Source organism: Neophocaena asiaeorientalis, unplaced genomic scaffold (genome assembly GCF_003031525.2).
Source record: "Neophocaena asiaeorientalis asiaeorientalis breed wild unplaced genomic scaffold, Neophocaena_asiaeorientalis_V1.1 scaffold523, whole genome shotgun sequence".
NCBI classification, from domain to species: Eukaryota; Metazoa; Chordata; class Mammalia; order Artiodactyla; family Phocoenidae; genus Neophocaena; species Neophocaena asiaeorientalis.
In genome coordinates this window covers 2,437,092-2,461,614 of record NW_020175436.1, presented here as the reverse complement: position 1 = coordinate 2,461,614, position 24,523 = coordinate 2,437,092, and the positions used below count along the sequence as shown (strand labels likewise).

The 24,523-nt window shown below is 47.1% G+C and overlaps 1 protein-coding gene across 2 annotated transcripts; it reads right to left on the bottom strand.

Annotated features, from left to right (window-relative positions):
• Positions 1-24,489, bottom strand: PNOC (prepronociceptin). Of its 2 annotated transcripts, XM_024767758.1 has the most exons (4): positions 24,467-24,489; positions 14,317-14,466; positions 3,430-3,881; positions 11-86 (listed from the first exon to the last, which is right to left on the bottom strand). In XM_024767758.1, the coding sequence occupies exons 2-3, from the start codon at positions 14,440-14,442 to the stop codon at positions 3,477-3,479; spliced, it is 531 nt and encodes a 176-aa protein (XP_024623526.1). In that variant the 5' UTR covers positions 14,443-14,466; positions 24,467-24,489; the 3' UTR covers positions 11-86; positions 3,430-3,476. The 2 variants fall into 2 exon arrangements, with proteins under 2 accessions (XP_024623525.1, XP_024623526.1); XM_024767757.1 differs by lacking the exon at positions 24,467-24,489 and having other exon boundaries at positions 1-86; positions 3,488-3,881; positions 14,317-14,442.
• Between the last annotated feature and the right edge of the window lie 34 nt (positions 24,490-24,523).

The window sequence follows — 24,523 nt, the reverse complement described above, 5'->3', positions numbered from 1 at the left end:
TCAGGGCCTTGGGGAGGAAGGAATCCTGATTCCCAGCCGGCAGTTCTGGGGCTGGAGACATGCTGATTTGTGGATCACCCGGACACCTGGGGAGACAGAAATGATTACAGGGGCAAATCTGACAGTTTTTCTGACCCTTCAGTTCTGTTTTCCCTAGTGCCTGAGACAGGAGGCAAAGAAAAGCTATCATTCACATAATTAGTCCCAAAAGCAACAAGAAGGGTTTCCCGTCTCCCTCTACATACCTGCTTTCCTGTTCCGCCCCCCACCCCCGGGTCTAGTGGCAGGACCAACAGAATGAAGGGAGGTCTGTGGGCTAGGGCTTCAAAGTCAGAAGGGGAGAACTGCCCAGAAGCAGTTCTCTCATCCCTGGAGTTTGGAATCTGTGTGTGGTAATTCATTTCTTCAGGCTAAAGAGAGCCCTCATTTATGGCTCTCTTTTATAATCCAAGTGCTAACTTCACCAATTTCTCACCAGGAATGAATCTGCTTACTTTCCACTGTCTAGAAGTTCAAGGCCAGGGACAGCAGAAGAGAGGAGGGAAGTATAGGGCCAGGGAAAGGGAAGGTATATACCACGACCAGTCGTGCACTTTTCACAGGTCTGTCTAGAACTGGTCCTGCACCTCAGTGTCCTTCCTTTCTAGGACATCATTATGTAATAGGGAAGAACTTTTGTATCCTATTACATGTTAATCACTAAAGGGTTGTTGCCTATAAGCTTACGTTATACGTAAAGGCCCATCTCTGGGAATCCTGCTTCCCAGGTAATGAGCATTAAGCTAAAATACCTTGGTTTAGCTCACAGGAAACATCCTGACCAGGCCCACCTGTGAATGACTTCAGGGAGGAAGAAATGAACACATCCCCTCTGGAGGCTGATGGGAACCAGGAAATATTGGACCTTACTCCCTCCCCTTTTAGTATAAAAGGAGCCTGAATTCTAACTCAGGCAAGATGGTTTGGTTCACCGTTTTCTCGGTTTGATGGCTGCCCGCATAAAGTCATTATGCTTTGTCCCAACACCTCATCTCTCAGTTATTGGCCTGTCGTGTGGCCGAGCTTAGACCCAGTGACAATTATACTTTCTGAATAAGGTTTTGGTGTTTTTTTTTTTAATTTTTTGGCCGCACCGTGTGGCATGTGGGAATCTCAGTTCCCCGGCGAGGGATTGAACTCACAACCCCCTGCGTTGGAAGCGCAGAGTCTTAACCACTGAACAGCCAGAGAAGTCCCTGAATAAGGGCTCTTTATCCCGTGTGTTAGGTGGCGCCATTTCCTCCAGCCTTCTAAATATAGGTTGGTGTTGGATGTCTCAGGAGTTCAGAACAGCCCGGCAACAGGAGTCCCCCAGCCGTGGAGAAATCTCAAGCATGTGTGGGGCTGGTTGGAGTATGTATAGGCGAAGAAAGACAGGCTTAAGGGACTCATAAATACACATTTGCACTGGAACTCAGCAACCATGAATGTGTGGAAAAAAGAATGAGTGAGATGGTCACAGAAGGAGAGCAATCAATAACACCCAAACGAGCAGGTTAATATCTGCAGTGTTTCCATCAAGAACTTTACATCTTGAGCAAAGCCACAGACAGAAGCTGGTTACCAGTTATGTTTCAGTGCCGCTCAGTGAAGCTTAATAGATAACTAGAAAAACCAATTACCTGAATAGGGGCTCAACTAGTTTTTGTTTTGTTTTTTTAAATAAATTGATTCTTGCTAATGTGACTGATTCTGAACTGTCTTTAGGTAAAGAAAATGGTTGCAGTTCAGAGTTAGACATGTCTTCAGTGTTCCTTGAGGGTCCCTTTAAAGGAGAATATCTTTAAGATTTGAAAGAATTCAATCCATGCTATCTCTGAAAGATTTACCGTTAGGTCCTGTGCAGGAATGGCTTAGGAAAAATAGAATGCTTGTTAAGGATCCAAGAATATGACTTCAGAAACAGTGCAGGTTAATTCAGGGCCTTCGGAGATTAGTCATTCTGCTAAAATAAACACGGCGGGCTTCGGCTCACAACTTAATACACATACCCGTATTTGGTAATGGATGTTTTGCAAACAAGCCAGCCTACCTGCAAAGCACTACGCGGGCTGCCTCCCTGCTAAAGTGTGGATGCCAAAGATTCACACGTGTATTCATATACTCTGAAAGAAGATTTTTAACAATCTGGCTACCTTTGACGTACGGGAAGCAAAATAACACAGCACGTGCAGATTTTTTCCTCTTATGCCTCCGAGTCAGGGAGAAGCCCCCACCTGGGTAACAATGTCTGGGGAGAGTTTTTGAGCAACTGATTAGTTCTTTCTGTTAGGGGAAGTCTCTAGACTGTTTAAGGAAAGATATGAGATCCTGCAGATAAATCATATTCCCACACATGAATTAAGGCATATATGCTTGATGGTTGGGATTTTCTTAGATTTCCAGACAATTCCACCGTGCTGGTTCCCTGTGCCACTCAAAGTTACGTATAAGTTGATGGGCTGAGGAAAGCTAGTTTGTAATGCCTGGGCAATAAATTAGCATCTCTGATGTTTATCATCTGGTCTGCATTATAGGTACATGTATAAACATGTCTATGGGGGTAAGAACATACCAGAAGGGAGAGAGGAAAAGGACAAACAAACACAAAACAACAATGGCACCTGGAAAGAGGCAAAAACTGAGAAGAGATGATGATCCCTTAGTCCCTCTTCCAAAAGCGACTCAGGTCACTTGGGCCAGATTCTCAAAGCCTTGCTCAGGTTCCATTGGCTGCAAAGAATCAGCCCGTCTCTGGCCAAGTGGTCAGATGGACGAGTGATGTGTGGAAGAAAGAAAAGCAGAAAAGTGTCCTGACAAGAACTGGTCCTAACCAGAACTCCTTGACTGGGGGAGATTGGGAAAGTTTAATGGTTTCCATGGAAGCCAGTCACCTTGAGATACAGGGGGGGAAGGGAAGGGACAGCTAAGCCATCTTTGAAGGTGAAATAGCAACATCACAGCCACAGAAATCAGACTCTCTGCGAATGGCTAAGCGTAGGTCCAGTTCTCCGTTCTTAGTCTCGGAGGAAAGGTGAGTGAATGGTTTCTATGGCAACCAGATAGGAGGCTTGGTCCACTTAACTGTCCCCATAGAAACTAAGCTCCTGGAGAGCTACAGAGGAATTAGTTATCTCAACACACTATTATCCCCATGGTAACCAGTCTCTTAATGGCAGTGGTCGGCGTCGAGAGCACTCCCAGGAAAATCTTTGCTCCCAGAGAGAAGGTGGGCAGGTGGTAGAGAGGTGGATTTACCTCCCAGGCCTCCCAGAAGCTGAACCCCTGGAGGTGGTGTAGGGTGTGTGTATGTGTTTGGGGGCCAGCGTGCTTCCCCAGGCCAGGGAGGATGGCTAAGGCAGGGGTAGAGGAGGTTTCTTTTTGCCCCCAGCTCATTCGGGCCCCACTCACTCATGGGTTGAAGTGGACGGTACAGCTGGGAGGGGCTCCCCTTCCGGCTACGCATTACCATTCTGGTTCAGGGTGCGCCGGCGCTGGCTGGACTGCATGCTCAGGACCAGGTACTGCCTCATAAACTCACTGAACCGCTTCTGGTTGGCCAACTTCCGGGCCGACTTCCGGGCTCCGGTGAAACCCCCGAACCTCTTCTGCAGCTGCCTCTGCTCCATGCCCCCCACCTCCTCCATGCCGGGCTCTGTCCCTTTCTGAGCTTGGAAGAGGCTCCTGACACGGGGCATTCTCTTCAGATGCTGCATCTCAGAGGCTCTTGGCTGGTCAAGAGCAGCTGCCACGTGGTCTGGGTCAGCAGGGCTGAGCTGCCAGGAGCCCCTCACCATGACCTTGGTGCACGGAGTCCAGAGAGGGCCGGAGAAAACCTTCCCTTCACACTCGAGGATGCACACCTGCAAAGATGGAGGTGGAGGAGGGAGAAAGACGAGGGACAGCTATTGGTCCAAGGCAATGAGGAGATCAAGCCCACGAGGAGATCCAGTCCTTCTGTCGTCTACTTTGGTGCCAACGCAAGTGCTCCTGAAGCACCCATTTATCAAGTACCGTGCCGCAGTTTTACATGCAGTTATTTAAGTTCGTAGAATTTCAGAATTGGAAAGAAGCAGAAAACTAGCCCGGCTCTGTCATTTCACAAAGAAAACTGGGGCTCAGGGAGGTGAGGTTAACTCACCACAGGTGACACAGCAAGTTAACAGAATGAATGCACCAAATCTGCACCGCGTTATAGCCTTCATCGGGTTTTTGGAGCCAAACACAGTTCATCAGGGTCACCCATAAAGAAGAATTTTATTTTGTTCTCTTATCAAGCTTAGGAGAGGTCAGATCAGTTTAAGAAACTGGGGATTTCTTAAGTACGTAGTATGTAGTATGTAGTCACGTAGTTAAATCTGCATGGTTATTTTAAGGTCACCAGGTAAAGATCAACCTTGGTGTGATTCATTTTTCACCTCACACACACTAGTCGTCACTATCTGTGCATCAGTTACAGAAAATGGGGGTCAAACAGACTTGTGGTTGCCAAGGGGGAGGGAGAGTGGAGGAGGGATGGATTGGGAGTTCGAGGTTAGTAGATGCAAACTATTACGTATAGAATGGATGGATAACAAGGTCCTACTGCATAGCACAGGGAACTGTATTCAATGTCCTGGGATAAACCATAATGGAAAAGAATATGAAAAAGAATGTATATATGTGTATAACTGAGTCACTTTGCTGTACAGCAGAAATTAACACAACATTGTAAATCAACTATACTTCAATAAAAAAATTTTTTAAAAAAGAAAATGGGGGCCAAGACCTTGGGATGTAGGCAGGTTGGGCATTCGGGGAACATCGGACACAATCCAGTAGACCCGCCAGCCCCCGAGGAACTCCTGCTGCTTCTCTGTCTCTCCAGGCCTCTCCATTTCTCATCTAGACTACCAACCTGACCATGATATCTCCCACCCTCCTGACTGGTCCTGGCCTTGGCCCTTTCCTCCCACGTTCTGGTCTCCGATTAGGTCTCCTGGAAGCCTCTGCCTCCAACGTTTTTTTTTTTCCTATTTGCTGTTTTGACTTCACCCTGAATGCTCCTCTCTGTGTTTCTGGCCTTAGCCAGATGGAAACTGCCTTTCAACCTGACCTTGACATCATGGTCAGCAGGAAGCGGCAGAGCCCTTCGTCAGACCTCGGAGTCTTTGCTTGGCTTACAGGGCATCAAGAGTTCCTGCTCTGCCTGGGCAGGTGTGGGACGTGAGAAGATGTGTGTGTGCCTCATTGGCCTTACCTGGGGAGCAAAAACATCCACCCAGGGCTTCCCTGGTGGCGCAGTGGTTGAGAGTCCGCCTGCCGTGTCTTCTATCTCCATCAAAATGTCTGACCAACACATTAAGTACACTTTGTTAAGAATAAAGCCCACCTTCTCTTCTGGGGCAGAGGCTACCACCTGCCCATTCTGTACCCATCTCCCCTCTTCCTTACTAAGAGAGCACTTCTGGGACTTCTCTGGTGGCGCAGAGGTTAAGACTCTGCTCTCCCAATACAGAGGGCATGAGTTCGATCCCTGGTCGGGGAGCTAAGATCCCACATGCATGCCGCAACTAAGAGTTCGCATGCCGCAACAAAGGAGCCTGCCTGCTGCAACTAAGACCAGGTGCAACCAAATAAATAAATAAATATTTTCTTTTAAAAAAGAGAGAGAACACTTGTTTTCTTCCTGAAGGCCACATATATGTTTCCCAACCTCCTTTGTAGCTGCAGAGTGCTAACCACTGGACCACCAGGGAAGTCCCTCAGTCTTATTTCTGAATCTTCCTCTCAACACCCCTCATTGCTTCAGGCATATGAGGTTGCTCTTAGTGCCTCAAACACAGCGAGCTCCCTCGCCTTCCCCACATGTCTTTTCTCACTCTGTTCCTTCTGATGGAATAACCTCCTTCCATCTATCCTTTGGGGCCAGCCAGGCTCCAGAGCTACTCCTCAATGACACCTGCTTCTGGCTCCCCAGCTGGAATTGCTCTCTCCTGCTTCTGTGCTCCCACAGAACTTTGTTCTCCACTTGTGGAAATTTGAATGCTTCGTATAATCGTAGCACCTTACAAGACAGAATATGACAAGTTAGGGACCACATCTTACTCATGGAGGAATCTTCTCCATCCAGTAAATAGGAGGGTTTCAAGTAGAGGTTTGTTACCCTGAGCCGTATTAATAAAGAATTCACTTTATATTTAGCTAAGTGTGACAAAGGGAAAACTTTAAAAAGAAAAGAAAAGAAAAGAAAAAAGATGAGAAAGGGAGTCATTGGAAGAACAGGAGTTGTAGCTAGTTGCAGCCAGACTCGAACTCCTCTGGCATTTAGCACATGCTTCTGATGTAGTGCTCGTCACCCTGTTGCAGCTCTTTGTCTCATCTGTCCCATTAAACCAGGGTTTTTCCCCTTTTTTTGGGTCATGGGCTCTTCTGAGAATCTAATTATTCTCCATAAGGGATTCCCTCCCTTTCACTGTATAACTGCACATTCATGTCACATTTGCGTATAATTTTAGGGGGTTCATACATCTTCTAAAGCCTAGCCATGGACAGGCATCCGTGGACTCCAGGCTTAGGACCTCTTCACTTGGCTGCTAGCTGTGCTGTAGGGAGAACGTGTATGCATTCCGGGCATCTCATAGCTGGAGTACAAAGTGGAGTCCATAGTGAGGATGTGAAATGAAGAGAAACAAGAGGAGGAAGAGGGGTTCTGCAGCTGAGGTCGCCCAATGGTCACACTGGGAGATGCCTCAACTCTTCCTGTGCATCACCAAGGCATTGCATAGACTCCTTGGGTACCACCTGGTCCAATGGGTCCTACACCTGGGTGTGAATCTGAACCATCTGTAGAACTTTTTAAAACACAGAATTTCACAACCCAGTTAAACCTCTGAGGAATAGAACCAGGGTTTAAAGCTTATTTTTACAAGGCTCAGGTAACTGTGAGATTTGTCCTGGTTTGGAAACGACCAGTGTGGTCCATGTTCGTATGTTATAATGAGGTTCAGTAATGGGTCCAAAACTACATGGTGAAATAACAGTATAACCTGAACAGAACTCCAATGTTTCAAGTCCCAACCCAGGACACCTCCTAGTCAGCGACTTCTCTGTGCTTGCAATATGAATTGGTGGAAACTAATGGGAAAATAAGGATTCTATGAGACCAAAAATTAAGGTTCTGATGGGGAAATTGCTCATTTTCTGCTGGACCAGAGAGAAGAAAGAGGTGGTATCCAGTGGGAGTGTTACTCTCACTCTCCTTCGCTGGTACGGTTTCCAAGGAACACGTTTGCCCAGACCACCTGCTGGCCAGAGGTGGTGAGATTGGCCCCTACTGATACACAAGATTTTTTCGAGTATGTCTCTTCCATTTAGAGTTTCCTCAGAGATGCTGACAACTCAGTGAGATACATAGAGAAACCAGTTTTTCACACCCACAAACTCACTGGGGAAGAAAGAATGATGGGCAAATTCCATAGATGGGGAGGGTGGACTCTAGAACAATGGAGCTGCAGACCTGAGCGGTCTTTATGAACCCCTACTGGGGTTTGTTAGAGTGCAAATTCTCAATCTATACCCCTGGAGATTCTGATGCAGTAAACTGAGGGTGGGGTCCAGGAATTTGCATTTTCAAGCATCCCAGGCGATTCTGAGGCTGGATTACACTTTGAGAAACCCTGCTTTGGAGCTGGCTCTGAGGAGGAAGAAACCATCATGGAACATGGTGGTTGGGGACTCCTTCAGAGAGTCACTCGGGTCTGCACTATGCCTGCTCCTGAAACACTTTGAAGGAAACTGAGTAGAACCAATTTGTACTTTGTTCTTTTAGATCACCATCCTATTGGGTTATTGCTCTACAGCAGTGGGTCTCAATTGGGAGCCATTTTGCCCCCCAGGGGACATTTGGCAATGTCTGGAGACACATTTTGTTGTCACACAGTGGGTGGGAGCAGGGATGCTACTGCTATCCAGTGAGTAGAGGCCAGCTGTTACTGAACACAAGGTTGTGTGCCCGACGCACAGTGACGCCAGACAAACCGAAACACTGGAGTCTGGAACAGAGAAAGGTTTATTGCAGGGCCAAGCAAGGAGAACAGGTGGCTCATGTTCAAAAATCCCAAACCCCCTGATGGTTTTCGGGGAGAAGTTTTTAATAGGCAAGATTTGGGGTGAAGGCTGCAGGGTGTGTGACTTTGTTCTGATGTGTTGGTGGTGAGGTTTTTAATAGGCAAGATTTGGGGTGAAGGCTGCAGGGTGTGTGACTTTGTTGGTGGTGAGGTAACAGGTGCTCCAGGAATCTTGTGCTCAGCCTGGAGTTACCATCCTCCTAAGGATGAGGGCCTTAGTTCCCACAGAAGAACACAGAGGTGTTGTTATATGTATCCCTTGAGGAGGAACCCTGCCCCAAGTCTGCACTATTGTTTGATTGCTCCCCCCTTGCCCCTGATTAACAACTGTTTGAACCTACCCTTTGGAACTCAGGGAAAGTTCTGGAGGCTGGATGAAGCCTATTTCCCACAAAAAAAGAAATGAGGGACACAGAAAGGATTTGTACCCAGGAGGGTCCCACAGAGTCCTGCTCTGTTCCACAGGGACACTAGCAAACATCCTACAATGCATAGGACAGCCCCCTCCTCCCCAACAAATAATTATCCAGCCTAATATATCTACGGTGATGAGTCTGAGAAACCCTATACTACAGAGTCAAGGAGATAACAGGAAAGCATAGGTAGCACTGGGAAAGCCAGTAGAAGTGAAACAGGAGGGAAGGGAGCAGGGCATAACCTCTCAAAGAATGACATAGCCCTAGGAGATATGACATAAACAGGTTAGAACCAACTAGGTCCAAGACGGTGGAAGATTCGACTTCCAGTGGAAAGTTGAGCCTCATTACACACTCACTGTAATACATTAACATCTAAATGACACACCTACAGGTGCATGACAGTTCCAGGGCTGACCGTAAAAGGTCAAGGAGTGGGTGGTGGTCCAATTCCTGGACGTCTCCTCCCCCTCTGCAAAAATAGCTGGAATAATCCTCCCATTCATTAGCCTGTGAAATTACCCAGCCCATAAAAACTAACCACCCCATATTTCGGGGCCTCTCTCCTTATGAGATGGCTCACCATCTGTCTGTGGAGTGTGTTTCTCCCAGGGCCGTTCTCACCTTTTGAGATGGACGGCATTCTGTCTATGGAATGTGTATCTCTCGAAATAAATCCACTTCCTACCTTTCACTTTGTCTTTTACTGAATTCTTTCTGTGATGAGACATAAAGAATCTGAGTTTCATTAAGTCCTGAGACCAGGTGTGTGATCTCAATTAAAAGACGGTGGGTTCCAGTCCCAGCCCCCAGCCCCAGTGTTTCAAGTCCCAATCTGAGTTGTGCGGTTTCAGAAGTGTAGAAGTGTAGAGGTGAAATGGACCTTTGGAGCACACTCGGTGGGATCCTCGCAGAAGAGGAGCCTCAAAGTGCTTGCTGTATGGTTCTGCTCCTTCCATTTACAGAAACAGGTGGGAGCTGTTAAGCCCAGAGGCTATCAGATCTCCTGTGAGCCCCTGAGTTTCTCAGCCCAGATGGTAATTAGGTTGTGTGTCAATCAGAGAAAATGAAATGCTACCATCAAACCAGATGCAGAGCCCACACCGAGACTCAACATACTATTAGATGAATTAGGTACTAACAAAATGGTCTCAATTCTTGATTTAGGAGAAGGTTTTGGGCAAAAATGAGGAATCCAAATTTGCGACAGCATTTGTAGCACCAGATGGGCCTATGAGCTTAATGCCTAAACTCTCTGGTCTGAGGGACCCACCAGCTTCTTTCCAGAGATGGGTTAATGGCCCGTTAAGTGAGCTGGACACATTTTCACAGCCCACACTGATGACATTGCTATATTAAGCCACAGTGCCCAGGAGCATCTGGAAAGTCCCAGATTGGTGCCAAATTGATCTGTAAAGCTGGGCTTGGGAGGAAACTGAGCAAAAGGCCGTTTGGATGTCTGGGATCGAAGATTAGGGAAACAGGCCCACGAGCCCATTGGAAGGAAAAGAAGCAGCTCATTGAGTTTGTCACGTTTCTGCCACTAAGGAATCCAACCACTTCTGACAGAGAGACATTTGAGATCTATTTGCTTTAGGAGGTTCTGCCAGAATATGAGGGCCAACGCAAGCGGGCCAGCAGAGGAATAGTACAAAAGAAAAACGTATTGGGAACTCCGACTGCAAGTCAACGATTAAGAATTTTCATGTAATGAAGACAAACTACTAGCAGAAGGTAGTTTCTTCTGCTTTTAATAGAGTTTTAGGGAATTTAAATAAATTTCCCCAGACCTTTCTTGGGAGTCACCTTCTTCTTTGTCTCTGAAACAACTCAGTGAATCTAGTTTTTTTCTTCTTCAGCTGAGGGTGTAAGTACCGTTCACAGTTTAGCTGAAAGCCCAGGACATTGTAATGGTTTGGGGGTGTGTGAATCATTTACTGACCAAAATGATAGTCTACCAAAAAGACAACCATACTTGGACCATTGCCCTGGAATGAGAAATAAAGAAATTTTTGATGAAGCCAAGGGTCCTGGGAATAGCTCAGGATTACACCATTTGGTGGAGGGATTGGGGAGCTGACCCTTGCCTAAATATCTGAGTCCCCCATCATTCACAGAGTGGACATACTCAAGGGTTGAAAGATTTGGAAATGAGATGTGGTTGCCTCAATTCTAGACATCTCATAAAACTTTAAAAAAAATAGGTTAAAAGTGAATACAAGCTAGAAACCAAACAGGCAGCCAGGTCCTCTGGGGGTCAGCAGGCACTGGTAGGGATTATCCCTCACTGTGAGGCTAGAACTGGCCATGTTCTAAGTGTTGTCTGGACCCCAGAGATTGAAGATGCTATGAAGAAATGGAAACAGGCTCCAATTTCTTTACTGGCTTTGAAAGACACCAGTGTAAAAACTGTGCAGTGCCTGCACCTATTAGGAGACTAAAGGTCTTGCAATTTTACAATTTCCATGGGACCTCTTAACTGAGTACTGCTCTGTGGCACACACTGCAACATGCTGGGGATACCCAGAATAATCAGCAAAGAAAGCTCATACCCGGTGGTGAGAGACCAGCCGATGCAAGTAATCATCAGAGAGCAAAGGAGCTAGGGGCTGGCTCGATTGGGGCCAGGTGGAGAGTCAGCAAAGATTCTCCTAAGAGGTGAAACCTAACCTGGGTTTTGAAGAATGAGTAGGATTTATTGGCCGGGGGGAGGAGGGAGAGCCATGAGCAAGATAGCAGGTCAGGTTCGTGGAGCCGTGGAAAGGGAAGGGAAGCCTGGATTTCCCGGAAACTATGGAAAGTGATGGAAGCCCAGCAGAGAGGAGGTGAGGGGTGTACCTTTGGGCGTTACCTGCTGTCTGGGGAGAGCGGACGGCCTGGAAAGTGGATGCGGCATCTCAGAAGGAGGTAAGAAGCAGGGAATCTTGGCGATTGCCTATGTTCAGGGGGCAGGAAAAGGAACAGGACCGCAACAGGAGGCAGAAAAGGAAGAGTCATAGTGGGGAAGAGAGCCGGGTTCACCCAGAGGGGACGAGGAGAGGTAAGCCTGCACATCTGCTGGGGGTTCTGTGGTTAGGAGCTGCTGGTGACCTCCGAGAGCAGCTAAGGAGTGAGGCAGAGGCAAGGGGCTGGAAGTCACAAGTGTAGATACTCTTTCAAAAACATGACAACGGAGGGAAGGAAAGAGCAAGTGGGAGAGGGGAAAAAGGAGAAATTCCCAGCAGGAAAATCAGTGGTACAAAGGAAGAAGGAAGCAAGGGCAGGAGGACAGATCCTGAGATGGCAATAAGGAGGCTGGAGAGAATCTGTCCCTGGTGGCCTCTGTTGTCTCAGAACAGGGCTCCCAAGGTCAAGGTGTCCCAGGAGTGGGAGAATCATAGCGCTTCCCAGTCAGGTGCGATGTTTGTTACAAACAAATCCCCTAAGTCCATGAATGCTTTACTTCGTAAAAAATAAATTAGAGCAGACTTAGGGTTATCCTTACAGTTGAGGTCCTAACACTTTTTTTTTCTATTGTGAAATACACATATCATCAAATTTAGCGTTTGAACCCTTTTCAAGTGTACAGCTCAGTGGTATTAAGTATTGATATATTCACATTGTTGTCCTACCATCACCTCCCCCAACCATCTCTAGAACTTTCTCCTTTCCCCAAATTGAAGCTTTGTACGGGTTAAACACTAACTCCCCTTTCCTCTTTCCCCAGCCCTTGGCAACCCCCATTCTACTTTCTGTTTCTGCGAATCAGACGACTCTAGGAACCTAAGGTAAGTGGAATCATACAGCATTTGTCCTTTTGTGACTGGCTTATTTCACTCAGCATACAACTTCAGGGCTCCTCCATGCCATAACATGTGTCACAATTCCCTTCCTTTTTAAAGCTGAATAATATTCAGCTGTATGCATAGACCATATTTTCTTTATCCATTCATCTCTCGATGGTCGGTTGAGTCATTTCTACCTTTTGACTCTTGTGAGTAATGCTGTTACGAACACGGGTGTACAAATATCTGTTCGAGTCCTAATGCTTTTTTGAGTGGGAGATAAAGGGTTGCAGTTAAAGCTCGTGATTCAGGAATTGTTCACAACTTTCAGTCTTGTCTAGGCTGCAACCTCAGAGCCTTAAAAGTGTGGCGATTATGAGATTATTACTTAATCAACTCCTTCACTGGTTTACGTGTAAACTAGTTGTCTGCTCCGTTTACTAAGACCAAGGGAAAGGTTTGGTTTTGGGTGAAATTTTAAGCCTCTCTGGGTTGCACAGAAAAGGCAGGTGGGCCTTCTGTGTTCTAGCCAAACTCAGCTTTTCTCAGTTCCTTAATTGCCACTCCAGTCCCCTGGAAGGCATTTGCACGTGTGCCCCCTCCCCTCCCCCACGCCTCCCTCCATTACCTGGGCACCTGGGGCTCTTCCTCCCTGACTCTTCACCTCAGATCTTCTTTCGGTTTCCTTAAAGACTTAGTTCCTCCAAAAGCCCCCTCTGCCCCTCTAGACTAGGTTGGGGTCCCCTGTTCTTGCTTCCCCGGGGCTCAGTAATTACGCTCATGGAGGGATTGGGGGTTCTTCTCTCCCACCAGTTGCAAAAGCCATCCATCCGCTCACCTCAGGGCCCTTGGCCTAGTTCAGTGCTCAGCACATAGTAGGTGCTCAGGAAACCCGTGATGGCTGAATGAGGAGGATGGATGAACTTTGAATGGGTTCTCTGGGGATGCGCTTCATGATTCGGTGGTTATTACTGTTCAGAAAAACAGACTTGGAAACCACTGAGCTGGTACAGGAGGAGCTTGGTGTTTGGGTGCGTCGGGGGCCGTGTCTGCTCACATTAGGGTGTTATCCCAGCGTGAGTACTTGGTTCCTATATTTGTACACTTGCCTTAAGGAACAGTAGGCGAAAGTTTGTTCTTAAAGGTTGAGGAGTTTCAAACATGGCATCTTTTGAAAAGAGTTTACTTGACTACAAAGAAAAAGTAATTGAGTTATATTGGATTTAATAGGAGAGGAATAATTAAACTATAATGAAAGCAGTTGACAAAGCAGCTTACTTAGTAAAAAGAAATTTAGTGCTCAAATCAAAATTTAAAATACGAGAGAGCATTTAGGTGTTCAATGTAGAACTGTCTATAATATCAAAACTGAAGGGCAACATACATGTTCAACAGGAGGGGATTGGTTAAGCAAAGTATACTGTATTCATGGGAAGAAGTAATTTCAAATAATGTTAATAACAGGGGAAAATTATCCTTGTGTAACATAGCAAGTGAAAAAACTAGGATTCTTTCTCTGGTGGGATTAAAGGTGATTTAAATTTTTTTTTTTTATAGTTTTTGAAATTTTCAAATTCTCTAGAATGAGTATGCATTATTTTTTTATTTTTATTTTTTTGCGGTACGCGGGCCTCTCACTGTTGTGGCCTCTCCTGTTGCGGAGCACAGGCTCCGGACGCGCAGGCTCAGCGGCCATGGCTCACGGGCCCAGCCTCTCCGCGGCATGTGGGATCCTCCCGGCCCGGAGCACGAACCCGTGTCCCCTGCATCGGCAGGCGGACTCTCAACCACTGCGCCACCAGGGAAGCCCAGTATGCATTATTTTAATGATGGGAACAAAATGGCAGCATGGGTGGGTCTTTATATGAGCGTGGTAAACTGGAAGGATGACAGGGTTTGCTTTCAGAAGATGCTCAAGTCCACATCTGTTTCCTACAGACCGTCTGACACTAGGAGAGTCACGTGACCTTGGGGGGAGGGAGGGGAAGACAGGCCTGCTCCTGGACCTACCTCAAGGTTGAAGCTGTTAAGAGCGGGGCGGAGCTTCTCTCTGCAGGCCATACAGTCCTTCTGACAGCTGCTGGACACGCTGGAGAAGAGGCTGAGAAGCAGGAGGTCACAAAACAGGATTTTCATGGTGCAGGAGCTGGAAGCAGGATGCTAAAACACAAGTGAGGGCGGGTGGCAATTAGCACAGCCCTTCTGTGGGGGCCAGTAGGGGCTGGAGACCCTCACACAGGGGATGCGGGAAAGACACTCTTCTGAGGGGACAGTGCAGCTGGGCCTGAGATTCCACCTCCCAGGAGGGAGTGGACTGTTGAGAGCACAGGTGGCCCAGGCCTGTCTGCCAGGCGTAATGTTCATGCAGGGCTGGTGTCTGGGCTCCTGGGGGGAGCACCCCTGCGATTCCTGCCGCTCAGCTGACCTCCACGTGCACGAACCCTTCCAGGGAGCTAAAGGCCTCACTTTGCAACTTACCAGTGTACGGCCTGAAGACAATGTCTCCCAGCCTCAGTTTTCATAACTCTAAAAGGGGAATAGTGGTACCCACCTTGTCCCAGGGCTACTGCAAAGATTAGACCCATAAGGGACGTTTTGCAAAGTGTGGTGATGAGTGAGATGTGTGAAATAGATTTACGTGTGACCGATCCTCCCCAGACTCCCCTGCCTCTGCCAGGAATGCCCCGAGGCCCAGAATTCACTCTTCCAGAATGGTTCTGCTAGGTTCCTTGTCTGTTTCTCCTGCTAGACGTGAGCCAGCTTCCTGAGCACAGAGCTAGTATGTTCACCTTGCTAATCCGTGCAAAGCACAAGACGAGGCTTTGCAGAACCAGGCTTTGAAGTTATCTATTGAAAAATGAACAAAGAGGGACTTCCCTGGTGGTTCAGTGGTTAAGACTTTGCCTTCCAAATGCAGGGGATGTGGGTTCGATCCGTGGTCGGGGAGTAAGATCCCACATACCTCCCCGCCCAAAAACCAAAACATAAAACAGAAGCAATATTGTAACAACTTCAATAAAGACTTAAAAAATGGTCCACATCAAAAAAATCTTAAAAAAAAATGAACAAAGGGACTATTCTAAGGTAATAGCTCTACTGGTTATTAGTTAGATCAGTTGTTTATATTCTTTATGTAGGATTGTCTCAAAGATGTACAGTTCTTCCTGTTTCCCTTTACATTTTTCCTGTGATCGAGTCTCCTGAATCAGAAAGCTATTTTCTTGGACTACATCGCTTTGGGTCCCTGTAGAACCATCTTTATTTGGAGGATTAAATGGAAAGAGGAACAAGGGAACTTTCTGGAAATGTGAATGTTCTTGATTGAGGTGTAGGTCACAGAGGTGTATACGTTTGCCAAAACCCCACTGAATTGTACATTTAGATTCTACTGAGAGAACGTAAAAGCCTCGCTGTTCAAATGCAGTCCGCAGATAAGCAGCATCCCCTGGGATCTTGTAAGAAATGCAGTATTTCAGGCCCTACCCCAAAACCACTGAATCTGGATCTTTTAGTGAAATGGAGCAAGTTAATTGGAGAAGGAGGGGCATCCAGTGCCAGTGGCCATGTTGGGAGACCACCCCAGCTCTCCTTGGGCATTATCCAAGCATTTCGTACCAAGAGGATGTCGAATGAAAGATGCTCAATCAATGTTTGTTAAGTCAATGAGGTGACATTTGAGATGGCTTTTGAATAATGAGGAAGAGTCTGCCAAGAGGACAGAGAAGAGGGCGTCTGAGAGACACAGAACTACCTCGCTTTCAACTAGTGACTCCAACTTTTCAAAGGCTTGTTGGAATCGGGATCACAGCCTTGGGGGTGGGGGGTGAGCAGGTGACTTTCCTGGGGCCCCCTTCCTAAGGGAAGCACTTGCTAAGAGAGAAAGGGGCTCGTCTAGATGAAACAGGGTCATGTTGGCCATCCTAAAGGGTCTGACTTTTACCCGACAGATTGGGATGTCTGGGGTTAATGAACAAGGAACTTGAACATCTATTCAGATGAATATGTCTCAAATGCGTTTTCCTCCTATACCCCCAGGGCTAGCGCCTTAGCTGAGATCTATTGCCTTGGTTACTGTGATCTCGCCCTCTAATTAGTCTGCCTAATGACCCGCCTCCCCGACCAAGCCATCTCCACATGTGATGATGTTACTTATGCTTAAAATAATTCTGTAACCCCCAGCGGGAGTCAGCACTGCTCCTGCCCAGCTCTCTGGCTTCAGCTCCTGTCGCTCACTCTTGAAGCTCCTCCATTTCTAGTGAATCACGCATAATTCCCGGCTCCATCGGGTCCTTAACGCCTACTGCGCTTTGGCCCTTGCTGTGTCTTCTGCTCAGAATACCCGCCTCCAGCACATACTTCATACACACCTCAGGAATTATCCCCTCTGGGAAGCCCTCTCCAAGCCCTGGTCTGGGTTAGATGAGTCTCGTCTACTCCTGTGGCTTCGCAAAGCAGTACATCACACAGGGAAGCAAGCGAGGCCCAGGGGCCTGTCAAATAGGCACAACAGACCCCCGAGACGGGGTTGTTGGGATTCACGTTTTCTCATCTGCTGATCGCTAAAGACGTGGGTTCAGTTCCCACGTCTGCAAGTCACCCTCTCCGGTTCTTATCTGTAAAATTGGGATGACAGTAGTACCTATCTTATTGGACGACTAATGGGTTGATGTTTTCCAGCAGTTAAAATAGCACCTGGCACAGAACAAGTACAACGTAAAAGCTTGTCAGAGAAAGAGCCTAGGACATAGCCTTCACTCTGTGATACTATCATTGTCTTTCGCGCGGCCCTTAGCACTCTACGTGGTAAGCTTGGACTTGTGTATCTATGTCTCCCACTGGCTGTGAGTTCCTGAAGGGCAGAGATCTCTGTTCTATATGGTTCTCTGAATTTCCAGCACCCAGCACAGGGCCAGGCACTTAGGAGGTGCTCAAGAAAGTTTGATAAGTGACAGTGGAGTATCTCAGGAGCCCTCTCCCTTCTCCTTCACAAATGGAGAACTGGGGAGTGTCTGGGAGCACCGGCCCCCCGGGGGCCCGGGATGCTCATGGCACGGGAGCCACTTGAGGACCTGTGTCAGTGACAAAGGGTCCAGTAGCTAACTTGTTCAGCTTGGTGGGGGGGAGGGGGTTGACGGGGAGGAGTGGGAATGAGTTTTGCTCCAGATCAAGGCAAGATGCCATCCTAAGCTGGAACCCCATGCCCGTTCTGGAAGAAGACTGGTTGCCAGTGGCCGGGAGGCATGGTTGTAACGGTTAGCTACGTGCTAAGTTTGCACTGGTGCAACGTGTTGGTAGACAACCCAGGGAAACTCATCACCACTTACAGGCTCTTTTGAAGAGAACACGTATCTTGAGTTCCAGACAGCCACCATATAAGCAAAGGTCTTAAACTGAGGACCGCTTGGCTAGATCTTTTGTTTAATTTGGTGATTGCCTTTACGTTTCTTGTTCTACTCAATTTCATTCTAGGCGGGAGACGGTTTTGTAGGATTTGTCCAGCATGCTATGCTCTCTATGGCCACATGATGGCAGTGTCTGTACTTCACAGAAGACGGAAAGGCGGGGAGAAAAGGGACTGTTTGCTTCCTAATACAAGATTGCAACACATGTTTGCACGGGCTGAGCTGATAAGTTGTGGCAGATGTTAATGAAGTGCTCTCCTGCCGAGGTTTTTCATGAACTTCATTAACCGTGGCAACTTGCACATTCAGGAAATGTTTGATGGATTGACTGCTCCTGTTATCTCAAATTCTGGGTAAATGGGTTTTTAGGATGAGTTGAGGAAAGAAGATGAACTCCTGGGACATTGAGCATGTGTTCCATTTGATACGTTTCCTGCATGTAAAATGTGGGCCTTTGTTGGTCTGGCACTTGGAAAACCTTATCAAATCTACTTGGCATTAGCCTGGCCCTCCTTGCTGGTCCAAGGTACACTTACCTCTCTTCCCATCTCTGACCTCCCTATCCCTCCACGTCCTACCCCGCGCTTCTATCTATTTAAAAATTTAAAGTTGTATTTTTTTCCGAAAGAAGAAAGTCATTTTTATTCAGCCAATTTGCTTATTCCATTCCCCAAGGCTAATCAAGGCATGAGATTAATAATATTCCCTTAAAATTGCATTGTGGGAAGTGTTTTCACTTAGACTTAATGAAAAACACTTGGGAGCAATTGAGTGCTGGGGAGGCATGGCTGGTTATTATCCTTGTTTATGAATTAGCATGAGTTTAAAGAGTAGTTGATGCTGAAGGCTGAAGTTTTTATTTCTTTTTCATAACAATGTTCTAGTCACACTGAAACAGAAAGATTGATGAATTTCAGTAGGCATTTAGCCTGTAAAAGAAGCCAGAAGACAGAGATTTCTACCCCTCGCTTTTAACTAGTGACTCCACCTAGTAATTAAAAACCAGTCATTACTCAACGTTATTCATTCTCTTCTGCAATTCAAAGAATCCTTAAAATGGGAATCACCACACAGTCCAACTCAAAGATGGTTTCTGATATTTAAATGAGATGAATATAAATAAAGGCTCAAAATATATATAATAATCCTTATAAAGGGGACAACGCTTTGTCCTTTTTGGTACTCCTCACAACCCTCGAACAATTGTGTTCTAGATTAAGACTAAACTTTCTTGAAAACTCAATAGAAGTTTTTCATTTTTGAGAAGACTTGACAACATCTGTGTGCTTTGTTGCTCTGTGTATCAGTTAATGTGAAGTAAAATCAAGGTGAGTAATGAGTTAATTCCCGAGTTATGTTTGATCTTTGCACTCTGTGTGACTTTGGGCAAGTTGTTTCACCTCTGAGGGCCTCAGTCTTCTCACCTGCAAAATGGGGGTAACAGTAGTTGTTATTGTTGTTCAAAATTGTACAATAGAGACCATCAGTAAATAAAACTACCCTAAGTGTGTTTGAATTTTACATGGCTTGTATTCACTTAGTGAACCAAACTCAGCTAACCCTTCTATGTGGGGATGCTGTGGGTCTGGACATCTTGTATTGAGTAAAGAAATGTTTAATTGCCTTTTATTTCAGTAATAACACCTCATAAATTAATCGTGCCTCACTCTTTATGAAGATAAAATACCACTGTGTTTAGCTTAATCTATTTGCTTGTAATCTTGCTTCCAAGGGCAATGTCATTAGTTGCTTATCTGTTTGGAGGATTACATATGAAGATTTAGCCAAAGCTAAAAGTTAATTGAGTTTTGTCTTATGACCTATGAGAAAGCCTGTAATTTTAGTGCTTCTAGTGGAGAAGAGAAGATGACAGATATGCCTTTCTGCTAGAGGTATATCTGTTCCCGTCCTTCTCATCAACCACATATATAAATATTGTTCTTGTACGTTACAAAAGAGTTTTATATTCTTATACAATCCTATAACCTGGGGTTAATATTATCCCCCCTTTTGAGATGAACATATGTTCAGAGAGGTTAAGCAACTTGCCTAAGGTCATCCAGCTTATACAAGAACCAGACAAACTCAGGTGTTTTGACTCTAAAACGTGTTCTGGGAAACCGTAAGTTCCACACACTAGTCCTGCTTTGGAAAGGTTGGCAAATTCTGGTGGCATCTCGTTGGGATGGTCTCTGTTTGCATTTAATAGTAATCACATTATTATTATATTTAGCATCTTCTGTGCCAGGCACTGTGCTGATTGCTTTATAAGCATCCACCCTATGGGGTAAATGCTGTTGTCCCCATTTTACAGTTAAGATATTGAGGCTTGAAGAGGAGAAATAACTTGAAGTGGCAGAGCTGAGAACACAACCCATCTGATTTGCAAGCTCACGCTCTCACCAGACCTCTCAGTGATCTCGGCAGGGGAATCTCCTGGTGGTCCAGTGGTTAGGACTCTTCGATCCCTGGACAGGGAACTAAGATCCCACATGCCGCAGCCAAAAAAAAAAAAAAAAAAAAAGATTTAGGCAGTTTTCTGTGTTCATGTAGATGAATTCATTGTAAGGAGCTCCTTCTCTCCTGGACTCTGGGCTCCCCCTCTCTGATGACACCCTCTTTATTGTTGCCTCTCCCCAGTTCCTGGAGGAGTGTTTCGTTGCCCACCAGTACGGGGGTTTGTCTTCCACACGCCCCATTTCTTTAACGCAGACGTGACTCCTACACTGAGCTTTTGCTTGTTCACCAGCTATGACTGAGGCCCCTTTATTTCTTTTCCTCCTCTGACGAATACACTTGCATCCAAAAAGGTCCCTCTTCTGCTCTAAATTTCCACCTGGGAGGAGAGGATGGGCACAGAGGAGGTGAAGGGCAAAGCACGCCCCCGCCCTGCACAGAGCAGGTGTGCCTGGAGCTGGTGAGCAATGAATGAACAAAAGCCCTCTGCTTGGAAGCCAGAGGCCTGGCTCTGCCCTCACCTGTGGGATCTTGAACAAGGCCCTTTCTTTCTCTGGGGCTCAGTTTCCCCTTCTCCAAAAAGAGGCAGTTATAATAGATTAGATGGTCAATATTTTTGATATTATAAGTGGCCAGATATTTGTTACAGTAGCCCAGCTGGGGCTCAGGAGAGTGCCACATTTTCTTTCTTTTTTTAAGTCTTTGTTTTTATTTTATTTAAAAATTTTATGTTTTTAAATTTTTTGCTCCCACCCTCCTCCCCCCGCCCCCTGCTAGGGATTGAACCGGGGCCCCGTCGAGGAGTCCTAACCACTGGACTGCCAGAGAAGTCCCAAGGGACACATTTTCTATCAGGGTTGCCACAAAAGTGGAAAGGTGTCATCGCTCTTAACTTGGATCTTCCTGATTCTGGCCCACGGTTCCACATATACTGTCAAAATAACTTAAATGGATTTTTCAAAGCTTTTATTTACTTTTACAATAAAGCCTCTTAAGGTTCCTTTCAAAAAGATTAGAAAATACAGATAAGCAAAATAGCAATGGATCTAGATCAATAATCTTCAAACTTCTTTAACTTTATACTTCTAGCAATCAGACCGTCTTGAGCTCACCTTCCCAATTTACTTAGAAAAGTTACATACAATATAAAACCCACTAAAGTGCAAATTCAGAAAGATAAGATAACCACATAGAAAATTAAGCCTCAGTTTCCCAAAGCCCAGTGGTCTGTCGGGCACCCACGCCCCTTTTGGAGACCACTTGGCCTAGACTCGTTAACATCTAATGACATTGGCCACAGCTCTGAGGACAGGCTGCCAGGTCTGTTGTCCTGGCACTCGGTACTGCGGGCTCCTATCAGTAAGCGAAGCACGTTTCTCGGCTGAATGAATGAAAGGATGAATGGGGACTTGGTGGGGGAGGAGCACAGGACAAGTGTGAGCTGAGGGGAGGTTGGCTCTGAGCCCTGGTGGCAAGGCAGAGCCCTGGGTGTGTGCTGGTGATGCGCTGACATTTTCACTGAGACCCAGGACTCCTCGGGGGCCAGTTCCACAAGTCACATGCCGAGCCAGGCCCTTCAGAGCTGGCGATGCTGTGTTTCTGCAACACTGAGGCAGCAACCAGTATTTGAACAATCACAGGATCGCGGAAAATCAGGACCGAACGCGATCACTGGCTATCCTCGGGAGATGCCCAGAAAATCGGCTTGCCCCCCAAACTGGTGTGCCCTAAATCTCACAGCCAGTGTGTGGTGAGAAGGAAAGCAGCGGGTGGAGGACCTATAGGTATTTACATAGAAGTGTTTAGAACATCCAGTTTGCCTAATGAACTCCCAGCCATTCGAGCCACCGCAGGCTGTCATCACTGTGACTCCTGTTCTCTGGGAGGGGCCCATCCCCTCCCTAGGATATCTGATGAGTAGTTCCACCCAGATTCACATCAGGTAGATTTCCTTCATGGGAGCTCTGGGGCTGGGGGCGTGAGGCTAACTGAACCATGGGGATGAAAGCGTAGAACACTCACCCTAAACCTCCCATCCCTACTGTGCGTGTGTGTGTTAGCATGAAATAGGCATGTAGACAAGTTTAGCTCACTACCTGGCACATAGTAGGTTCCAATAAAGGTTCATTTCTTTGACCTCCTTTTGTGCCCTTGTCCCGGCTGCCACCTCCCTCTCCAAAGCCCTTGGCTCTTCCAGATTCTACCTCCTTCCCTGCCCGGTTCGAATCCCTGGAATCTCTGAGCAAGGACTCCTTCCCCCAAATTCCTCCAGCACTTGCTGTCTGGACCACGCAATCCAGGATTTAATTACACCCAGCCTCGCATCATCCACGAGTTGTTTCACTGTGTGTGTTGCCCCGCGCCCACCCCATTAGTTTGTAAGCACCCCTGGCTCGAAGAGGGGGATGCAAAGGAGCCAGCAAGGCTGAACTGAGTCCCCTCTCTGCCACGTCCTCAACAAATTATTTAACCTCTCAGCTTCAGTTTCTTCAGCTGCAACATGGAGATAATGATACCATCTCTCACGGCTTGTTGCCAGGGCTAGTGGGTGTGAAAGCGCTAAGATGTAAATCGTTGTATGAGTGTAAAGGGCTGTTATTATCACCTCTGTTGGATCCACCCTGCCTGGTGGATACCTGATTGAATACAGAATAGCTCTGTGACAGCTCCTGTCTTGGGCTCCAGAGAGCACCCGTTTGCGCCTAATCCTGCAATCATTCCCTTCATTGACAATGCAAAATCGGCAACCTCTAAATCCCCCAGTACCCCCAGCCTTCAGCTGATAAAGCCAGGGCTGCCGCCCCTGGGAGAACAAAACTGCACCCCCTGAATGACCCCAGGCTGCACCACAGCGCCCTCGATGGGCAGCACAGGGAACGGTGGAAGCTGCTCCTTTTACCAAGATGGTGGTTGGGGGCAGTCTTTCCAGGGACCCTCCCCGGCAGAAGACCCAGCAAGGCCAAAGGAACACGAATGCTTTTTGTGAACGGTATCACAGCAGCGGTGGAAGCGTGCAGACTTTTTCCCTGCCACACTTTATAAATGAGAAAGAGGAGTGTGTCTGCAGTAGCTACCCCCAGGAAGCGAGAGAGCAGCAGTTTCCCTGGGAGGTTTTGATAAGAAGCCAAGCACTTACTTTTCCCCCCCTCTATGTTGAAAACTCCGGTTTAGGCTTGCTGGCGAAAGCCATGAAAAGCTCATCTTTTGTTAGTCTGCCAACCAATGTTATTGGTTATAATTGGGACAATTATGGGCTGCTCAAGGAAACGAAACACAGATGTTGAAGCCCAGGATCGGGGTATTCAAGTCCAAAGCTGCTTGCTTTAAATAGTCCATTTCCCGAATCATCCTGCCTTACTTGAAATTCCCCCAGAACTTGTCCATGTTCAGAATGAGATGGGGGAGGATGGGATGGGTAGCGGTGGGAGGGGAAGGCAGACGCGAAGGGAGAGCCGCACAAAGAGAGAAGGAGGAAAAAGGCTGAGCCAGAGAGAGTTTGGATGACTTCTGAACATCGTATTCCACAGGACCCCGGCAGAGACCTTTAGGTGGGAGAGACGGGCAGGAGGAAGAAAGATGCAAGACGGGCAGGAGGAAGAAAGATGCAAAGGAAGAGAAGAGACCTCCAAAGGATTCAGCGTCTGGAGACCAAGGTCAACCTTGCAGAAATCTACGCGGAATTCACACGCAGCGACTGCGATCAGCCACTTAACTGGTGGAGCACAAGACAGGGTCTGATTTCCCCCGCATCATTACTAGCGATTTGTATTCAGTGCCTAGGAGAGCAGGGTTCCCTCAGGATTAAAAACCCAAATCTGAATCAAGTTGAGTGACATGCTGAAAACAGCCTGCACGCCCTATGAAAAGAAGTCAGGCGCAGAGAGAAATCACTCACAAGGGTGCTTGGAGGGCTGGGGGCTTCTGGAGGGTTGCCTTGAAATGCAAGCCCTCACTCCCACCCCCAAGTGCCTGCCGCTCCCCTAACCTCACACCTATAACCACCTTTTCGCCACAGACAGCAGCGACAAAGTAGGGGCCACAGCTGGGGAATCAAAACTTTTCCTCATCTCCAAGTTCAGCTCTTCTTCGGCATCTCTCTTCAGGATAAAAGCCTCAGCCCTCCCCTCCACCCCCCATCCGAGCCCAGAAAAGAAGATGAATGAAGGGATAATCTCACAGGAGGCCAGCAGCATCCACACTGGACAAAGGAGAGGGGCTGGGGAGAAAGCCCTGCCGCCCGGCTACTTCCCCAGGCTCTCAACAGCGTGTCTTGGGGCTGGGGCTTGCTTGCAGTCACCTACCTGGGAGCTGTCAGTAGCCAGGCTCCTTCGGATGTGAGGCTCCCCGGTATCAGCCAC